This window comes from Diceros bicornis, chromosome 15, assembly GCF_020826845.1.
Source record: "Diceros bicornis minor isolate mBicDic1 chromosome 15, mDicBic1.mat.cur, whole genome shotgun sequence".
Classification (NCBI taxonomy): domain Eukaryota; kingdom Metazoa; phylum Chordata; class Mammalia; order Perissodactyla; family Rhinocerotidae; genus Diceros; species Diceros bicornis.
The window spans coordinates 32744705-32765061 of NC_080754.1; the positions used below are offsets into that span (position 1 = coordinate 32744705).

Genomic DNA, 20357 nt, shown 5'->3' on the forward strand with positions numbered 1-20357 from the left:
TCTCTTTGCATCTTATACAATATCTGGCATCTCATAGAGAGATATTCAATAATCAGTTGTCAACTGAGTAAGTGAAGACATGAATGAACAAATGAATGAATAGGTAAGGATAAAGACAAGGGAGAACTATATGCTCCAGACAACTTTATAACATTCTGGGAGATATGAAATATGTTTACTAATGGCAATAGTATAATGCAAAAAGTGATGTATTACACGTTGCTGGAAATGATGTTGTGATTTAAGGAAAGAGCTATTTCTTCCACCAAAAGGAAGATATTGAAAAGCTAATATTTAAACGTACCTTCAGGACTAGGCCGGGTTCAGACCATTTGAGATGAGAGGTGGGGATTAAGTAAACAAAAACACTCCAGGTGCAGTGTGAGTAAACTATTGAAACTATTGCATCATTTTTATTTGTGCATTTTATTTTATTTTTTTGTTGTAATGCAAATAGTACATGCTCAGTAACAATTTTGGGAAAATCCAAGTAAGTATAAAGAATAAGGGAAAAAAAGTGTGTGTTTTATTTATTCCTTTTATGGATAATGCCTTCTGTACTGAACCCCTCTCCCCAAAACGAAATACCTATAACCTACTCTTCTAATCATGACTGCTGTCTGTGCTTTGGCTGGTCCAGCTTCCTCTTGGGTCTGAATGACCAGGTACACATTTCCAAGAGAAATATATACAATGACCATGTTCTTAGTTCCAGAGCTGCCTTAATTCTACATTTATCGCTGCATTTCAGTGCAAATGTGGGAAGAAACAACTAGACATTCCTGGTTGTATACATTAGAATTAGGTTTGGCTGCATACAACCCAAAACCCATGTTAAGAGCAGCTTAATCATACAAAGTTTTATTCTCTCACAAGCCAAATCCAGAAACCTGCTATCCAGGGCTCGTTCTGTGGCTTCCCAATTGGAAGGGACATCATCTGTGTCCAGTTTTGAGTGCCCCTCTCCCTAGTGTGTTGTACAACTGTGCATTGCACTATCAGCACAACCACACACAATGGCCATGGATCTGCCCTTATCCCCATCATCCAACCGGCATCCTCATTCCAGTCAGAGGGCAGAGGGAGGGATGAAAAAGATGGAGGCAAAAGTCTGTGCCAATGTTCTCTTCAAGACTGTCCCCATTAGCTGCCGTATGATGTTTACATCCCACTGACATGACCCAGTCAGGTAGTCACACTTAGGTGTAGGGGAGACTAAGAATGTAGTCTTTTTTCTGGATGGCTACATACCAAAAACATGTTCAGTTATTTTGAGAAAGTGGCAGAATGGGACTGGGACAACTAAGAGCCTCTGCTTCAGCCTGCCAACATCCTAACTTGAGAATAGCTCTGATTTCCTAATTTTCTTATTGACAGCTTTTGGTTGATTGTTTTGTTTTTATTTTTCTTATTTATTGATGCTTTAGAGTAGCTTTCCTTTTATTCTGGGAAAAAAATAAAGTCCATTGTAAATCAGATTCACTAATTCTTGGATTTACTTGCAAGGCTCTTTGTCCCTTTAGATTGTGGAAACGAAAACTTAAGTGTGAAGTATATAGAATATAATGAGAATCACTTCCAAACATGAAAACAAGAACTTAATCTGTTTCAGACCAGAGACCTTTTAACTCCCTAGAAATGTCTTTGCCTTTTGTCTTAGAGAACAAGGTACACCTTTTTGAATAATATTAGCTAACAGTTTTATAAATGCTTACTTTGCACAGGTGTTACGCTAAGCATGTCTCAATTATTGACTCTTATTTTTCATTCCATTTCTGTGAAGTAGATTCTAGAATTATCCCCATTTTACAAGTGTGGAAAACGAAGCACAGAGATATTAAGTAATTTGTCCCAAATCAAGCAGCTTGTAAGTGGCAGAGCCAGCATTCAAACCAAGACATTCTGACTTGAGGGATCAAGTGCTTAATCTCCATGAAGGCTGGTGAGATTGACTACAGTCCGAGGTCTGAGATGTAACCTCAATATAGCATAATAAGACCCTAGTCCTCTTGAATAAATGTCTCCTCATTACTTCTCTTTGTTTTAAATCTAGAATATACCTGCTCCTTAGAAATAAAAGCCCTTTCAGATTCATGAGACCTTCATGTTCTTATATTGTAACTTACCTGATATGTGTGAAATTGGTCAATTCTCTTATGCCTCATCTGTACTTTGATCTAATTATTATAATACAAAAAATAATGAAGAATTACCCAATGATTCTCCATGCAATTATATTTATTATGATTAACTGGTTTTTACAGGTTACCTTTATTATCAAAGACATGTATACTTGAGGTTTGGTTAGGCATTATTCTGCTGTGCAGTGAGACCTTCTTTCTCCCTGCTGGATCCCAAAACTACTCTCACTACCACTATTATTACTGCTATTACTAGTCTTACTACTTCTATATACAATTTATCAGTTTACCATTTGCTAGGCAGGTTGTGTATGTTATCTCCATTAAACCTCTCAACAGCCCTATGTTATGATCCTTATTTTAAAGACGAGGAAACTAATATTTAAAGTAATTAAGTAACCTGTCTAAGATCACAGGGCTAGATAAATACAAAACCGGGGTTACAATCTAGGAAGCCTAGTGCCAATGCCTATGCACTTACCCCTACACTATATTGCCTTTCAATCTGAAGTAAGCCTTGGATATGCACATACCAAGAAAAGTCAATGACAGCAAAGCAGAAATGTGATACCGTGCTACAACTTGAATAGTAACCTAATTCTAAACCATGCAAAGTTGAGACAGATAAATGTAATATGATGAGATAAATTCGTATTGGTAGATGATCAGATAGGATTGCTATGGGAATGCCAAGTTAAAACTAGGCAAGAAAGAATTAAGAATACGTCACTTCATTTCTGATGAAGTTTAACAGGCTTTATTTCCTATTCTGTAGAGAAGATTTTGGGCCAGATGATTCCTAAAGTTCTTTGACAATGATATCCTGTGGCAGTCTTTATAAGCACTTTGCTGTAAAACCATATTCCCTTCATGGAACCTGGCATAGGATTTACATATAAAATAATTCTAAACACATTTCTTTTATTGAACTATTGAATGAATAAAGTATAGTTTTATGAGCTATTGCCATAAATAGGTGATTTGTGATTTTTTTTGGAGGGGGTAAGATGCAAGGCTTTCTAGGCATAACTCATATCTGCAAAAAATGTTTTTGATAATATTTTTTCCATAGGCCAAATAGAAAGCACATAACCAAAAGACACTTTTAGAAAAGAAAGAAAATAATAGCTTTGTAAGAGGTTAGCCATATTGTTGGTTAAAAAAAAAAGATTGTCAACTGCTTTTACTTTTTAAAGGTATTTTTGTAAACCTGTAAGCCTACCACTATTACCGTTATTGACAGAGTCCAGTAAGGCAGACAGTAAATGCCCCCCTCTTTTGTGAAGGGAATCGGCCCCTTAGGGAGGAAAAGTCAGAGAAGGTTTTTTGGTTTTTGGTTTTCAAATAGCTCTGCCTTTTCCCCACTCGTGATGGTGATATCACTTTGAATGTCAGGATTCCCAAAATTAAGCTCTGCCAGTTTGAGGATCTTAAAGTCCTGCACTGAGTACATGATGATAATTATCCACCAGCCCCTTTCCCTTCACAGCTTCACCCTCCATCCTGTGTTTAGAACATAGGAGGTGGTAATGAGGGGTTGCAAGGGCATCTATTCAGACAGATGGATGGACTTGATATTTAAACCCATTACTATGTACAATGCACATCAACCTTTACTTACATGGGTCCCCTCCTCTGGAATTTAAGACAACAGCACAGGCTTCATGATTCCCAATTTTGCCCTTTCAGAGCATTGTTCACACCACAGAGAAGTAACGCTCCCAGATTTAAATTGTCTTGGTGGTGACCTCCCCTTTTAGCTTCAGATACAGCAGCCAAATACTCTTTAACAAAGAGCAGGATACAATCTCCTCCTTTTCTCCTCCTTCCTCCTTCAGGAAGCTCATTATTCAGCTCCTGCAGGTGGTTGAGTATTCAGAATCTAGTTCCTTTCCCCTGAAAAGAGTGTGTGCGCTTTCCAAAGATGTAAGCTTCAAGAACTTAATCCTGGAGAGGGAAATATGTTTCGAAGGTTAAAATTAGTAAATATCAATTTAGAGTCATTGCTGCCAGCAATGTTAAACTTGGAATAAGGGAACATTTACCAATTTCCACCAATTTATTTTCTAGTGAGGAGACAGGTCTCACACGCGCACACACACACACACACACACCCCTATAGGGCAGTTACAAATTATCCATTTCCCTGTTAGAACTGCTGCTTTAAGCTAATAGAACCTGAGTTAAGGCCCAGCAGTATAATGTAGATCAGTGTTTCTCAACATCAGTATCAGAACTATCTGGAGTGCTTTCAAAAGCTACAAATTCTCAGACCAAATCTCCAAAGTGTTCTGATTTATTATCCAAGTGTATCTGATGGCAACCAGATTTGAGACTCAGTGTTCTAAGCTGAATTTGGTATTTCTAGGCTCATTTTGATCAAATCTTGTCATAGGAAATTATTTAAATTTATTGAAATTACTGTGATCAGTATATTGGACTAAGCCTAATCTAGTATGGAGAAAATTGTCACTATGACACCATGGAATTAAATATATTAAACATGTTACATTTTTATATTTCCTACTGCTATTAACATGGGTGTATTTTAGTACTGAGTTAAATTACTATATGGAGTTAGTAGAGGTAATACCAATTATTGTACTAAATTGATCACTGAGAAAGAATAACCTAGTAGAAATCAATTAATCAAGGATAAATACATATCTAATTCTTCTGATAAAAATTTTGCCAACAATTTGCTAAGTAATTTTGAGAAAATAATTTACCTTCTTAAACCTCAGTAATCTCTGAAGATGAAGTTGATTATAAATTCCATCTGTTTCATAGGAATAATATGAAGATTAGACTTTGTGAGAAAGTTGGATTTCTCAAATCTGTCAAATCAATGCAAAGTGCCGTTTTCATTTTCCCTGGAAAATTGGACATTGTGTGTGTGCTGGAGAAACGCTGTGAGGTGTGGCATTGAATAAGGGATTAGAGACAATGAAAATTGAATTTGAGGGAAAATAATCTCTTCAAAAACTATATGATGAGACACCAAAGAACACAGCAATTCAGGAGTCCTGAAGTTGTAAAGCCCCAATTGAGAATATACCTAAAATGGCCAATTTATTTTGATGTTTTTATTTCAATTAACTGCTATAGAATTAAATGATTTGTTTTCCAAAATCCTCTTCTGGACTCCACCGTACTAAAAGACGAAAACAGAAGAGAGCAAAAAGGTACCTCTGATGCCCCTGATGGTTTGAATTACAGAACAGATAATAGCTGCGTCTCTCTTTCTCTCTCTTTTTCTTTCCCCATCTTTTGAGTTTTGGATCTTTGCCGGCCTATGACAGCCTCCCCCACACCATTGTAACTCATTCAAAGCGGCTTTTTTTTCTGGCTTGGAATTTAGTCTTCAATAAAATCCTCCTACCTCTCCCCTGTACATTCTTCTTCCATATCTATCTCTCTCTCACACACAAATATTGCTTCTGTTCTCTTTCTAAATAAAGATATAGATCTTTTTGTTCACAATGTCTCTTAACTCTCTATAATAAATATTTACGGCGTGCTGCGTGCGTTCCTCTGGCAATACATTGCTTCTGAACCAGCACTTAAAATTCTCTTACAGTTCCAGAGGGATTCCACATGACATTAATTAAGGTGTGAAATTGCTTTATGTTAATTGCCCACACCCTTCCATGATGTGCTATTAAAACAATTAAATGTCTTTAATGGTACATTAACTGACAGAACAATCTAACCTTTCCACTTCTTAGCATTTACGGAGGGCCAAGGAAAATTTGATGAAGTTGGCAGTAATAAAAAGATCGTGTAGTCATATTTCATTCTTCTTTGATAGAGGCTGATCTAGGATCGGGGTTCTGTACAGAGTGCCATTGATGAGCTTTATCAGAAACTGGAGTTATGCTGCCTTCATTTGGAAAACAGAATTTGTCAGCAACAACTACAATTGTCCTCCACGCAGGATTTCCATTTCTCCATTACAAAGCAATACCGACGCTCAGAGATTTACACCTCGTTCTCCCCATAACTACCAGAACTCTCAACTTTTAAATGATTTGCGAGAATCCAGCAGTAACATAAAAGTAATAATTAGTAGCAGTTGTATGACTTTATATTCCATTTGCATCACTCACTGTTATTTTCAACGTGCTTCTCTAACCAGAGCATCATTTGATAGTCACTAACACTTTGGGAGTATTCAGGTCAAGATTGTCATCCCAACTTTAAACATGAGGAAACTGAGTTTAAGAGAGGTTAAATAACTCAACCAGGTCCATACATCTAGAAAGAGGCAAAACTATGACCAGAGCCATTATCTTTATCAAACGCTGCCAGAGCATCTGTCAGCTGCTGAATGAGGATTGACCATAGGTTTCTAACACATGGTCAATAGTGACTTGAGAAGAGTGATTTCTGTGAAGTAGTGGGGAATAAGTCTAATTGGAGCAGATTCAAGTTATAACAGGAGGTAAAGAAAAGAAGAAAGTAATATGAAATGACACTTTTGAGGAGTTCTGTTATATAAAGGAACTAGAGAAATGAGGAGAGCTAGAGAGAAACATGGTGGTTACCATGGTGGTTTAGTGGGGTTTGTTTGTTTAAAGCTACTACAGCATATTTATAGGCTCACGGGAACAATGGGGGGAAGTAAAAATTGGCATTAGAGGAGAGAGAGTCACTGAGTGACACTGACTAGAGGGGCTGGGATCAAGGACCCAGGTGGCAAGTGGAGGCTCCTCTGAGAGAGGGGCAGGAAGAGTTCAAGCATTGGAGCAAGCAGAGAGCCAGAACATGTGTGAGCAGATGTGTGCAGGTTGGTAATTTTTGTGGTGGAAATATGAAAACTTTCTCTTCTTCTCTTTTCTACGTGAAATACAAAGTAAGGTAGATTATTGATAAAAAGGAAAGAAGGAAGGGAGGGCGGGCAGGAGTGAGGAAGCAAGGAGAGAGAGAGGGGGAGACGAAGAGAAAGAAACAAAAAGGAAAACAAAAGAAAGAAAGAAAGAAGGCAGGTTTATTACCTGAGTCTAAGGAGGGTTTGAGGCAGTGTTGGAAGTTTGAGGAGGAGAAAAAAGGTGTGGAATAGTCACTTGGGAAGAATGGGAGAGCAAATTGGCTAGAGAAATGTAGTAGGATTCCAGAAAGTGCTGGGCACCCCCATGAGGTTTGGGGTCAAGTTTTTGACTGAGACCAGTCAACGGAAGTTTTATGTTTTTCTCCAGACATGTTCAACTATCAGCTTAGAGCAGGAACCACACGAGTGGTTAACCACAAGAGAGGTTAACCACACGAGAAGTGAACCACACGACTCTGAATGCAGATTCTGCCGGGTATCAGTGCACTGCTTTGAACAAACTACACTCTTTGCTCTTCAGTTTCCTCAGCTGCAAAAGGGGCCAAGAAAAGTGTCTACCTTTTAGGGTCATTTAAAATAATCTTAGCGTATATAAAGTGCAGATGTATAGTAAGTGTTCAATTAATATTAGCTATGATAATGAGGACAGCGATTACCTAGGAGGAGAGTACCCATGGGATGGTACTTGGCATCTGGTTTATTATAGTTGACTGATTTATAAATAACAGCAACTCCTGAGATTCCACATTTTTCATACTTTTAAGAAAGGCATTATTTTTGTTTAAATTTTCCAAAAGAAATTTATGATAACTAAAATAAAAGTGATTGTTGAATGTTAAAAGTTGCACACAGGGAATCTGAGCTATTGTAATGCAAGGAACACCTGCATATTCTGATAACGGCATTTGCCACAGAGGTACCAGTGAAAAGACTATAATAGAAAAATATTAAATGGAAAGGCTTCCCTGGAAAGACCCATACCTAATCTTACAAAGAGAGGATGGATTTTATTCTTAAAACTTCAAAGCCCAGTGACATATATTTGATCTTACTCTTTTCTAATGGGACAATCTTGCACTTAAAAATAAAGTAAAAAAATAGAGCAAATAGTGTATATTATTGCAAAGTTGGTAGCTTATGGTCTTGTTATGGCCAAGTGTAGCATTTTATTTGTGATACCAGAACTGCAGGGCTTTCTACAGAAATATGGCCAGTGCATCTCAGGCAGCTGTGAAAATGACAACCGTCACTATGCCAAGTCACGAGGTGACTAGTGTCCACCGTACAGGCGTGTGCTGCTCACATTAAAGGGTTGAACTGGGGATTTCTAGTGAATGCTGTGTTATAAAGTAATGCATGATGTGGGCTGTGTTATTAGAAACCTGTGCTTGTTCTTGTGTCTGCAAATGAGGAGCAGTTTTCTCTCATCAAATGTCTCTACCTCCTTTTTACTTTGAAAGTTGGGGTGAATTCCTCTGCTTAAATGTACTATAGATAAAGAAAAGTCAAGACATGAATGAAAGAAAACGTCCAGAAGAAGAAGAGGAGAGGAGGGGAAGGAGAAGGAAGGGGAAGAAGACGGAGAAATTAAAACATTCATCAGAACAGAGGCAAAATAGGAAGAAAACTGATTTGAAGAAAGGGTTCTAAAGAACCAAACAGAAATACTTCCATTTTCAGAGCATTATCTCCTTTTACCGTTTATCCAAAACTGTTATGATACCTCATGTGTTAGAGAAACGATGGTGTTTATTTCAAAAATATCCTGTGGGGTGAAAAAAGGGCAAGTATTTTTTTTTCCTACTTTAAAGAGGAAAGAGGGCAAGAAACGTGATCAAGGACAACCCAGACAAGCCAGGTGAAAGAAAAGTAACGTTGTTAAGTAACGTTAAGTAATGTTGTTAATCATTCAGGTATTGCATTTTCAGGACACTGAACATTCCTGAAATTTGGATATTGAAATTTTGTTGGAAAAATAGTGTAAACTGAAATCAGAAAGAAACAGTTACAAATCAGTTCCACACCAAGAGCTAACCGTTAAATCATGCCCACTGAAAATGAAGTCTGTATCACAAGTGTAGCCCACAAAGTCCTAAATGAGACATGGTTAGATAGTAACATCCCAAGTTGCCTAAATCAGAGGATTTGTTTCCAATTGTTAAATGGGCAGTGGCACGGAATCTGAGTTCCTGTGAGACGGGATTGGGGAGCTGGGAGGACAGGAAAGATAGGGAGTTGGATTTGTTTTGTTTCTTTTTTCACTTTATGCCCAGTCTGGAAATTACTCCTCATCAAAAGAACTAGAATATCAGACTTTGCTCTCATAGCTGTGGTGGGCCAGAATGCATAAAAAACAGAGGGCATGGGAAGAAAATATTCAAGAACAAAGAGATTTTTTAAAAAATTCAGAGCCTCCTAAAGCAAAATTAATCTATTCCTAATGAAATAATAGCTTATTGCAACAGAAAGTGATGGAAAAGCCCCCTTCTTAAATATCATTGTATTTTGAACTACTGCAAACCAAGAGACTGTGGTTCTTTGCAATTACTAATAAGGATATGATTATTAGGAAGAGAAAAACTTAATCTTGCATGGGATAGAAATGATTTGAGAAGCACAATTTAGGAGCTGTGGAATTTATATAACTGTTGAAGATCAGAACCCAGACAGTTCCCTAGACATGCTTCTTAGGGGTTTCCCCAAATTCCTTAGTAGTATATGATTGGAAACTAACACCAGAACTCCAAATTCTATACTAGTAGCTGTATAAAATTGTGATTAATTTTTACTGTATGGTAAAGTGTATGTGATTTTCATATGTGGGATTAGTAATTCTTGGTATATCATTTGTTGTTTTCTTACTCTTCTTAAGTGCTAAATTAAACTCCCCACAAAACAAAAGGATAACCCTTCTTAACATGTTACTTAGCTTGACCAAGTGAACTCCAGCTTTCAATTGCAGTCAAAATTATGGTACTTGGAGAATATTAGGTATGGTATATATTAGATAAGTAGCCGGTCTCGTACGTAATAGTGCCTCAGCTAGGTTTGTTCCTAAGAAATTGTGTTTGCAAGGCATCAGAAAACTCATAAAAGTTTCAAATGCTGCCAACCATTTCTTGCAGAATCTGTGCAGTAAGATTCCATTTGACTTATTCTTCTTGACTAACTTGACTGGCTGTATTCATATCATGTAAACATAGTTAGACATTTTTCTAGATAAAGAGATTGAATAAATAGATTTTTCTCTATACACTTATATACTTGATGGACATATTATTAATTCTTCATTCACTATCAGATTGAGATTAATATATATCATAATCACGGTTTCAGTCTTCTGGCATGGAATTCAGGAGGCCTGACACAAGTTGGCCCTGTCAGGCTTATGCCTCGCCACCTCTCTATTTTACCCCATTCTTCAACCAGTCACTGTTTTTCTTATATAACCTGCGTTTCATCTCCTTATTTGTTAGCCCATCCATCTCTCTAAATCTTCTGCCTCCTTCAAGCCTAAGTCAAAATCAAATCGCTATTTTCATTTACTCATTTCCATTCAGCTCTCTCCCGTGGCCCTTTCTACCCTGTGATTGGTGTGCCTGCATACTTCTGCTCTCTTAGCCTTAAGCTCCTTGAAGGCAAGAATCACGAGGTCGTTCCTTGCAGTTGCTACAGAATCTAGCAGAATGCCTGGCACAAAGTAAATATGTATCTGATTGTAGAATAAATGAACAAATTAATGCTTGAACAAATTCATCTTTGGGTATTAGTTTGCAAAGGGGTAATTGAAATTTGAGGAGAGAAAAGAAAATGAAAAGTCAATAATAGGATTAAAGTGATATAGTATTAGTTAAACCGAATTAAAAGGGTCAATAAATGTTTTGTGAACCAGTTCATCCTATCACAGGAATCCAAGATACTCTGCCTCTCCTAAGTCTGCATGTGGAGGTCAGGTCCAGTCAGGTCAGAAATTTTCCCAGCTGTCCTCCCCATCATACAGTGGCACAGCTTTTGCTCTAATCAAGACACTTCTCTTCCAGAGAACAGCGGACTCTTCTAAGACAGCACTGTCTAATAGAAATATAATATGAGCTACATATGTAATTTACAATTTTCTGGTAATCACATTTAAAAAATGAAAACAAACATGTGACGTAAGTTTTAATAACATATCCAACCCAATATATCCAAAATATTATCATTTCAATAAGTAAATATTATTACTGAGACAGTTTATTCTTTTGGTGTGGTCTTTAAAATTCAGTGTTTATTTTATACTAATAGCATATCTGAATAGGACTAGCCACATTTTTGTTCAATGACCCCATATGTCAAAATGGATGCTATATTAGGCAACACAGTCCTAGGATGTTCTCATCAGATTCTCCTATCCTTTTACTAACCCTATACCCCCTCAATTATATCTCAATTCTCTCTTTCTTAGTATAGTCCTAAGGCTAATGTTTTTCACTATTGGGGAATTGTTAGCTCTTCCCACGCAAATAGGACATCTCTGGCTTTAATAGTCACTTTTCTCTATGGCCTACTCTCCGGGTAAACTCTCTGGGGACTTGATACCAGAATGGCCAGCAGGGTTAAGTTATTGGAAAAGTTATCCACAGTGGTGATTATAATGGTAACATTTCATGTTGTTACAACCGAAACAGTCTATGTGTAAGTGAGAAAGAGCAAAGAAAAGGTAAAAGTTAAAAACAAATGTCTCGAGTAGAATCTATGACATAAGGAAACTATAAAAGAAATTGCAACACTAAAAAATTCAGCTACAAAAGTTATAAAACTATATTCTTTAACGGAAATTAGAAAATAACATTCTTCAAGTACCTCTAACTGGAAGCTCAAGAAATTTGCAGGTCAAAATCTGTTGTGTATTTTTTTTAAAGACTATTTTTTTCATTCTTTGAGACTGATTTAGCAATCTGTAATCTGGCCTGGGGATGAATGGGTTGTCACCGGTGATTAGGCAACAGAGTAGGCAAAAACTGCTTTATGGCATCATATGAATAGCTTTTCAACTGAATCACTTCATTACTTCTGAGTTCACCTTGTGTGCTAACCAGTTATAAATAAACGGCTGTATTTTGCACGTATAAATGTATGCTTTAATTTTGGAGATTTTGACACTTTGCTCATAACAGAAATATAGGTAAGAAACATTAGATAGACTTGAGAAACATCAAGATTTCAGTAGAATCTTCAACAAGGATCTGCCTTTTGTAAAAGAAAAGCAGAAACTTGGAATTACCTACTAGCACCATCTGAAAATTACAGGGTCAATTCTTTTGGAACTAGTTTCCTTTCTGCACTTTGCTGCTTAAGCCCAAGTGTAAGTCCTTTGTTAGTCCTTTGGGGATACTGGAGGAGCATTTAGTGCAATAATTGAAATATTTAAAAATATCATTTAAAAAAATATATACGGAGGCTGGCCTGGTTACGTAATGGTTAAGTTTGCGTGCTCCGCTTCAGCGGCCCGGGGTTCGCAGATTTGGATCCTGGCCTTGGACCTACACACCGCTCATCAAGCCATGCTAAGGTAGCGTCCCACATACAAAAAAAAAAAATAGAGGAAGATGGGCACAGATGTTAGCTCAGGGCCAATCTTCCTCACCAAAAAAAATATATATATATGTATAATAATTTTGCATGATATACTTACAAACATATTTTGTGTATGTATTTTGTGTTAGCCGAAGTGTGGTTGGGTTTCGCCAGCATCAACATCACCTGGGAGCTTATTAAAAATGCAGAATCTCAAGACCCCTATGGACCTTCTGAATCAGAATTGGCATTTTCACAGTGTCCTTAGGTGATTCAAATGCACAGTAACATTTAAGAAGCTCTGCTACTGAGATTTCGGAAGAAACCTGTCTTCATTGCTGAACTAGTCTGAGGAGAACCTTACTTGTATCTTAACTTTCTTAATCTAGTTTTGGATTTAGAATACCTTCAGCCAAAACAATTTATAACTGTGTTCCCTGAAATCTGTTATTCAAAATTCTCATTAAGAGATCAGCTCCTTCAATTTCATTTTTTTTTTAAGATTTTATTTATTTATTTTTTCCCCCCAAAGCCCCAGTAGATAGTTGTATGTCATAGCTGCGCATCCTTCTAGTTGCTGTATGTGGGATGCGACCTCAGCATGGCCGGAGAAGCCGTGCGTCGGTGCGCACCCGGGATCCGAACCCAGGCTGCCAGCAGTGGAGCGTGCGCACTTAACCGCTAAGCCACGGGGCCGGCCCAGCTCCTTCATTTTCTTAAACATCTTTGGATGCTTACTATGTGTCAGGCATGTAATCCTCATAAAAATGGTATTTTTCAGTTAGGAAAAGGTGTCCAAGTTGACAGAGCTAGAGAGAGGCTGTGTAAGGATGGGGACCCAGGCAGTGTGGCTCCCAAATTAGTGCTCGTAACCACTACATGACATCTATTCGATCATAGCTATGCTCAGGTCTCCAGTACCAGGGTAAAGCTCAAAGGAGAAAGCTATTTGGAAATAACTTTCAGATTACCAAGGCATTGTAGTGATGGTTCAATAGATGGAGGTACTTAACTGTTTTTTCCTAAGTCAAGGATGAAAATAACTCCTGATATTTAAGTGAAATATTTCACATGCTTGTATACAGTCACATTTGCCCATCTCACAACACTATAATGAATCTGTTTTAATGTATTCAATAGGCTGATAGAGTCTCTCTTACAAGAATAACTATGAATTGAGAAACATTGTTCTTTCTATGCAGTAATCTAGCAACAGCCATGGTAACTCACAGATGACTGAGCTTTCGAGCCAGACAAAACAATAGAGGAGAAAAGGAACTGTTTATATAGATGTGAACTAAAATCTCACAGTTGCATAATCACATTTCCTGTTGAAGAATAACTAAAAAGCCACGGAGTGTGTTCATTACCTTAGTAATGAATGGAAATCTGGGAAAAGGAAATCTGAGGCAATCAGGAAAATTGCAACTTTTTTTTTCTCTTCCCTGCCCTCACTCCCATTATCACTTCTTGTGTAGGATACCCTGAAAATTGGCAATAAATATTTCAATGTGATGCAACAATGTCATATCTTCTATAGTAGGGTAAAGATTGGGAACATGTAAATAAGGATTTTTTTTCCTACCCAAACTAGTTTGCAGACTAAGGACTAAAAACCAAAATATCTATTTCTATCCTTTAAATATTATATGCCCAATGTCTCCTCTAAGTCTAGATGAAAATCCTGTTATATAGGTTAGCAGACCGTAAAGACTCAAGCCCTATCTATAAGAGCACAGAAACCACTCATGTGTCTGCAGTTCAAGAAGACTTAAAAGGCTGTGACCGATAGAACTGGAAGAGAGCCATGTCTATGCACTAAATATATTGTCAAGTTAAAACTCGTTTTTACAATTGGGAGAAGAGCTAGTGATGAGAGTGGACAATATTATAAAATCAAATTTGAAATGTTTATTGAGGCCAAATTGATGTCCACTATTATAATAAGTAATTGTTGTGATTTTCCTTTCCAGTGTGTATGTACAGAGAGCCATCACTACATGAAATTGGAGAAAAACAAGGACGTTCGAGGAAAAGTTCTGGAACACCCACCATGAACGGAGGCAAAGTCGTGAATCAAGATTCAACATAGCTGAGAACTCTTCCCTTTGTCCCTTTCATCCTTTCCCTTTCTCCCCCTCCCCTTTACCCATTTCCTTCCAATAAATCCACCCAAGGAGAGGAAAATAAAATGGCAACCCAGGACCTAGTGGCTAAGATTCTGCACTCAAAATCTTCCTTTGTGTAGGACAAGAAAATTGAACCAAAGCTTGCCTGTTGCAATGTGGTAGAAAATGCACATGCACCAAGATTAGCACACATAAAAGCAAGGGAAAAAATAAATCGAGACTCACAAACATTAAAATAACTGTGTTGTTATTAATAGAGGGCTAATTGTAATGAAGACATGACTATAATAAAGATGAAATAAAGTTATTACCTTAAAGAAAAGGGTTTTGGAAATTGAACTTACAAATCAATGTAATACCCTCAATAGCTTAAACTCTGGATAATGCTGTGATGTGTGCTTTGTTTTGAATCTGTGTTTTCTTTGGGCATTTGGAACTGACACATAATTACATCCTGTTTCCAGGATTTTTTTTTTTTTACCATGACATTGAACATGTATGAATTATAGATTCTTCTGATGCCTGTAAGGTATTGAGCCAGGAATCATTTAACATTAAGAAAAGTTTAAAATTTTATTCTCGAAGTTGTTATTTAAGATTATTTTATGCAAACGATAGTCTTCTGTTGAATCTGATGGAATGAGCTGATTTCATTCCTTCATAAAAAGAGTTTCAGATTCTCCTAGGAGAATATCATATTTTTATCAAAGGTATTATTCCAGGATCTCATTCTTTTTGTCATTTAGAAAAAAAAAAATTCTTGTTCTAAGGCTGAAGTAACTTTTGGGAATTATTTGTCATTGCCATGCCTGAGCAGTGATGAATAAGTTACACGGTCTTACCATTTGGTCTGATTTTGTACTGTGTGGACACCTTTGAGGGTATAGATGTATGCCTGGCTGAGAGTTTTATACCATCTCTTTCAGCAGGAAAGAAGGAAGAGGAGTTTTACATAAGGAATTAAGTCCTAGGAAGTTGGTCAGAGCAAATTGTATTTGCCTTTGTACCTTACCAGAGTTTTATGTATGTAGCATTTTCCAAAGTCCGCCAAGAGATTGGGAGGGATGGCTGTAAAATTCCAAACTTACTATCTTGGGAAGCCAGTGCCTTGTTTGTTGCTATGTATCTTCATTTATAAGTCTAGTTGACAATAAGTCTGTCTCCTAGAACATAGAAGGGAACTTGTGATACATTGAATTTACAAGGGGCATAGGGAAACAATATGGAATTAACAGCTATGGTTCCGACAGACTCTGGTCGGGTGAGTGGCTTAAAGTAGTCAAAAGGAAAAAAAAAAATTCAGTGTAAGACTAGGCAAATGCATAGTTAGGAATACTAAAGTACTAGAAAAATGTTGGGGAAGAAATGAACGTTATACAATTGCCTTGGAAAAAATAGATCTACTTAGTCCTACAAATCAAGAATGGTGTAGAGACACCCAAATTAAAACAAAACAAAACAGAATGTTAAAAAATGTATGCAGATTTATGGATATTATCAATGAGAAGATTTAGCATGTTACTTCTCCTATAGCTCTACTGTCCAGCATGTATTGTTCCAAATATGACTCCCTAAAATATATACACTTTGCAGAAGCTCTAGGCCCTCACTTCAATGACCTTGCAATTGGTTGCTGTATTCTTTCAAAGTCAATGTACTTTCCCTCAATCTAGACAATCATTATTCTTCCATAGTGGTTTGTGTCCTTCACTAAGTATCCGGTCTGTGTTATTAGGAAGTTAGCAGAAAAGGAAATGGAGGAATTTGCCTAAACAGTTGCAAAGAATAAAAGTTATGCATCTAGGCAAGGATTTTGAACCACATTTGCAAGAGATATTTGTTTAACCAAAATATTTGGAAAGTAACAAATAAAGACATTTAAATTTTTTTAAAAAAGGAATGTTACTCTTCTAGGAAAAGAATACCCTTGTGAAAAATACAAATCTGGTTGTATTTCTCCTCACTCTTGATTCAACTTGATTATAAATGCATCTGTCACTTCCAGGACCCAACAGATCCCAAGCACAAAGCCTTATTTTCTTTGAAAAAATAAAAAAGAGGCTTCTACAAAATGGGTCACAGGCTCATCTAGCATGAAATGACTTGAGCTTTTGTGGTAACACACACACACACGCATACACACACCCCACAAACTTATCAGTAATACAATTGATAGTTTCACAAAGTGTTACCAATTACACTGATGATTTCATGACAGAATATATTTAGTCCAGTTAAATACTATGAAAAATATGATAGAGATTTGAATCTCCAACAAAATTCTTCCCTCTGTGTCCATGACCATCCATTGTTTATCATCTAGACTCACATTTGTCTTCTTCCTGATTGCAATTAAGAAGCAGATTTCTAACTACTCAATGTGTATATTGTTTTTCTCCATATCATTTAAGCAAATGTTCACCGCAGTAAAATGTTTTTGGAAATTAGCTTTTATTTTGTCTTATTTACAGCTAATTTCAGAGACTAAATTGGAAACCTCGTGTTTCTTTTACATATTAACCTGACAAAAACTGTGGTTTAGAGCACAGGGTGAATGTTTGCTTAATTGCTGCTTACTTTTTACGTATGTAAAACCTTTAATAGGAAAAGTCAGTATTCACTGTCTAGGTTTTAAAAAAATTATCAAATATAAACATACAATTGTCCTATTTACTCCCAAAAATATGACCCAGTTTTTAAATAGTTTGTTTTCCAGGTTATTCCAAGTAAAAGTATTCTTTACTTTTTCATCATTCTAATTTCTGGGTCTCAATTCATCCATCACTTATTCTCCTATAAGTGAAATAAGCATTTTTTCTTTTTTTGAAATGCATTGGAATATTCTCAGGAAAAATATGATTTTTAGTAAAGCTTTGTAACTGGCTATGTACATATAAGTTAAGACATGTTTGTTCTATGAGTCTGTATTGTAATGTGTTTTGAAATCAATGGGCTTAAGGATGAAAACAAAGTTTTTGACAATCTCATAAAATAGTGTCCTGGTCAATATACCTTATTTGATTTTTGAGCTAGAAGTTTGAGGTATAGAAACATAATGGTGCTGAAGTTCCATTTGCTAATTCAGAGAAGTTTGTGCTTCAGGAAACTGGAGGACAGCAAGCCAACCTATTCTTGATCACAGTAATAGTTTGGGTTTTGAATTTTTCATATGAATTTTCATAGCACATTTTTAGCCACTATGAATTGGCACAATAAAGAGACATCAATTTGTTGCACATTGTGATGCCTTATGGGCCTCTTTCTGATCCAGATAGCTTTTTAGAAGAATTCTTCTATTTAAGAAAATGACAGTGCTGTAGGTAGATATTATTTGTAGATTGGTGGTCCTGTGGTCCTACTAGCAAGAAATGAGGGAATTTAGACAAAAGGAAAGCATGAAGAATGGTTTATTGTGTATTGTTTGAAGGTCCTAGTTAGGGCCACTGTTTCTTGGTGAAGAAGCGTGACTACATCAACAGTACTTTTTTAAACTTGGACCCGGAAATAGTAAACCTACGCTTCCACCTTTCATGGCTTAGTCTACAAGGCCTTGCTCTGAGAAGGTTTTTTCCATGATGTTGCTTAATTTCATCTGCACAAGGTGAAACACATTCAAACATAAAAATTCCCTGTTCATTTTAATATCATAAAAGGCTGAGATTATTTCTCTGTCATAAAATTGTAAATAGCATTTTTTAAAATCAGAATCACATTTAAAACAGTGGATTGTTCTACAAATATATATGTGTATATATACATAAGCTTCTGAAATAGGGATATATTATATAGAGTTTTTATTTGATTTGTGGTCTTTAGTCATAGGTAATCAAACAATAAAGAGATTTGAATGCAAAACTTTATATATAAATGTATATTTCTAATGATAGTATAAATTGCCACTTTATAATAAAAAAAGAAACAGGTGGGAACAATAATCAAAGCACATACTCCTTCGGAACTTTAGTGATTTTGAATCCCCTCTTTGATGCAGCGGTAACTGTTTTTTATTTCTAAAAAGTTATCTTGAAAAGCTATACTTACAGATGCAGATTCATGGTAAGTCATATCAGCCTGAAAATTTATGGTCGAGGACAGGAAAAAGATGCTAAATTCAGAAATTTATTTTTCAGAATTTTCCTGAAGCCCAAGTTAAAAATTCAATATTCAAAATCTAAATTAATTGAAAATTGCTAATGTTCAGAGATGACATATTGAGCTTCAGTAACAGAAGCAAAAATATATTTAACATTATGATAATAGCATTAAAATAATGTCATACTAAAAATTGCGTCATTAAATGTTTATTAGTTGGAAAGAATAAGTTGTTGTTTTCTTTGTCTTTGCTTCAAGCACAGCTTAAAGACAGTGGCATTCATTTTACTTAAAGTTGTGCAAAAGTGCAAAAATATACTCCCATGAATAGAATTGGTATTAGCTCCATTACAAGGCTAAATGTTACAACTTGAGAAATTATTGACACCAAAATGTCTAATAAATATGTTGTATGAGAAACTAAACAAATTAATGTTTTGTTTTTGCATTAAAGCACAGATTATTCAAATCATTGTTTTTTGAGATCAGATTTGTAAAATGTTTATACATCACAACCTTCCTGAAGTAAAAAGCAATTAAAATCTTGAGATGCTCATGCATGTAGACTAAACACTTGCACTTTTTTTTTTTAATATTAAACTTCTTTGGGAAGTCTCTAGCCTTTTTTTAAATGTGTTTATCCTATAATGTGTCACTGAAAAAGTGCTGTGTCTTACAAAAAAGATCGAAAATGGATTTGTGGGTGGGGAATAAGTCGAAAATTTTATTGAACACTATAGTCAAAAGTAAAAATTACTTTCTAAATATGAAGCTACTTATGGTAAACTTAATATTTTCTTTTTTGAGGATTAAGTACTAGAGCACATTCATTTATTCACTTATTCATAATTTACTAACTGGAGACTTGGTTGAGTTTAGAGATCATAAACTAAAATATAGTCTCAAAAAATCCAAGATAAGCAGACCCATAAATAAATAATAATACCCAAAAGTATCTGTTGCAATAGGTATGTTACTAAGATTTTATATACAACTGATGATGTGACAATGAAGCCTAGAGGGAAGACAGGGATTAAAAAGAAAGTAGATATTTACTGAGTAATAAAAGGGAGATGACAAGAGGCCCCCCCCAAGTAGAGGAAATAGTTTGAATAAAAGTTACGAAGGCATGGAAAATATGACTTACTTGGGAAATACTTGTGAATGAAACAAGGAAAGAATGTTCAGAGGAGGAAATGGGAAAAAAAACTGAGTTGATATTAATAAAAATAAAAAGTTATTCAAAGTTTTGTCACTGTGCTCTTTGGATTTGTTAGAGCCTCTGTATCTGTTAGGTTGCTTCTGGTTCCTCATAACAATCCCCAAGCCAAACTGGCACACCATCTAGTAGTTCACACCGTCACCATTGAAGCTTAATTTGTGTGTAGTTCTCTCAGCTTTGCCCACCTCCGGGTATAACTTCCCTCTCCGAGTCAGGAATTCTTTAACAAATTGCAGACACCATGTATTTATATCACCTATTCTCTTTTATAATCCCCCAGAAAACATCTCCTCAAATCTCATTGGACCAATGTGGGTCTTGTGTCTATACTTCAATGAGCCACTGTGGCCGGGAATTTGAGATGTGTTGACTAGTTTAAGTCAACC

At 36.1% G+C, this 20357-nt stretch overlaps 1 protein-coding gene across 2 annotated transcripts in view; it reads left to right on the forward strand.

Annotated features, from left to right (window-relative positions):
* The window catches only part of FGF12 (fibroblast growth factor 12), a 519199-nt gene extending 500700 nt beyond the window's left edge, over positions 1 to 18499 (forward strand). For both annotated transcript variants that reach the window (XM_058556110.1, XM_058556109.1), the window contains one exon: positions 14502 to 18499. In XM_058556110.1, the coding sequence (XP_058412093.1) occupies positions 14502 to 14620 (119 nt within the window). In that variant the 3' untranslated portion in view covers positions 14621 to 18499. The remainder of the gene's footprint in view (positions 1 to 14501) is intronic.
* Positions 18500 to 20357: the final 1858 nt, after the last annotated feature.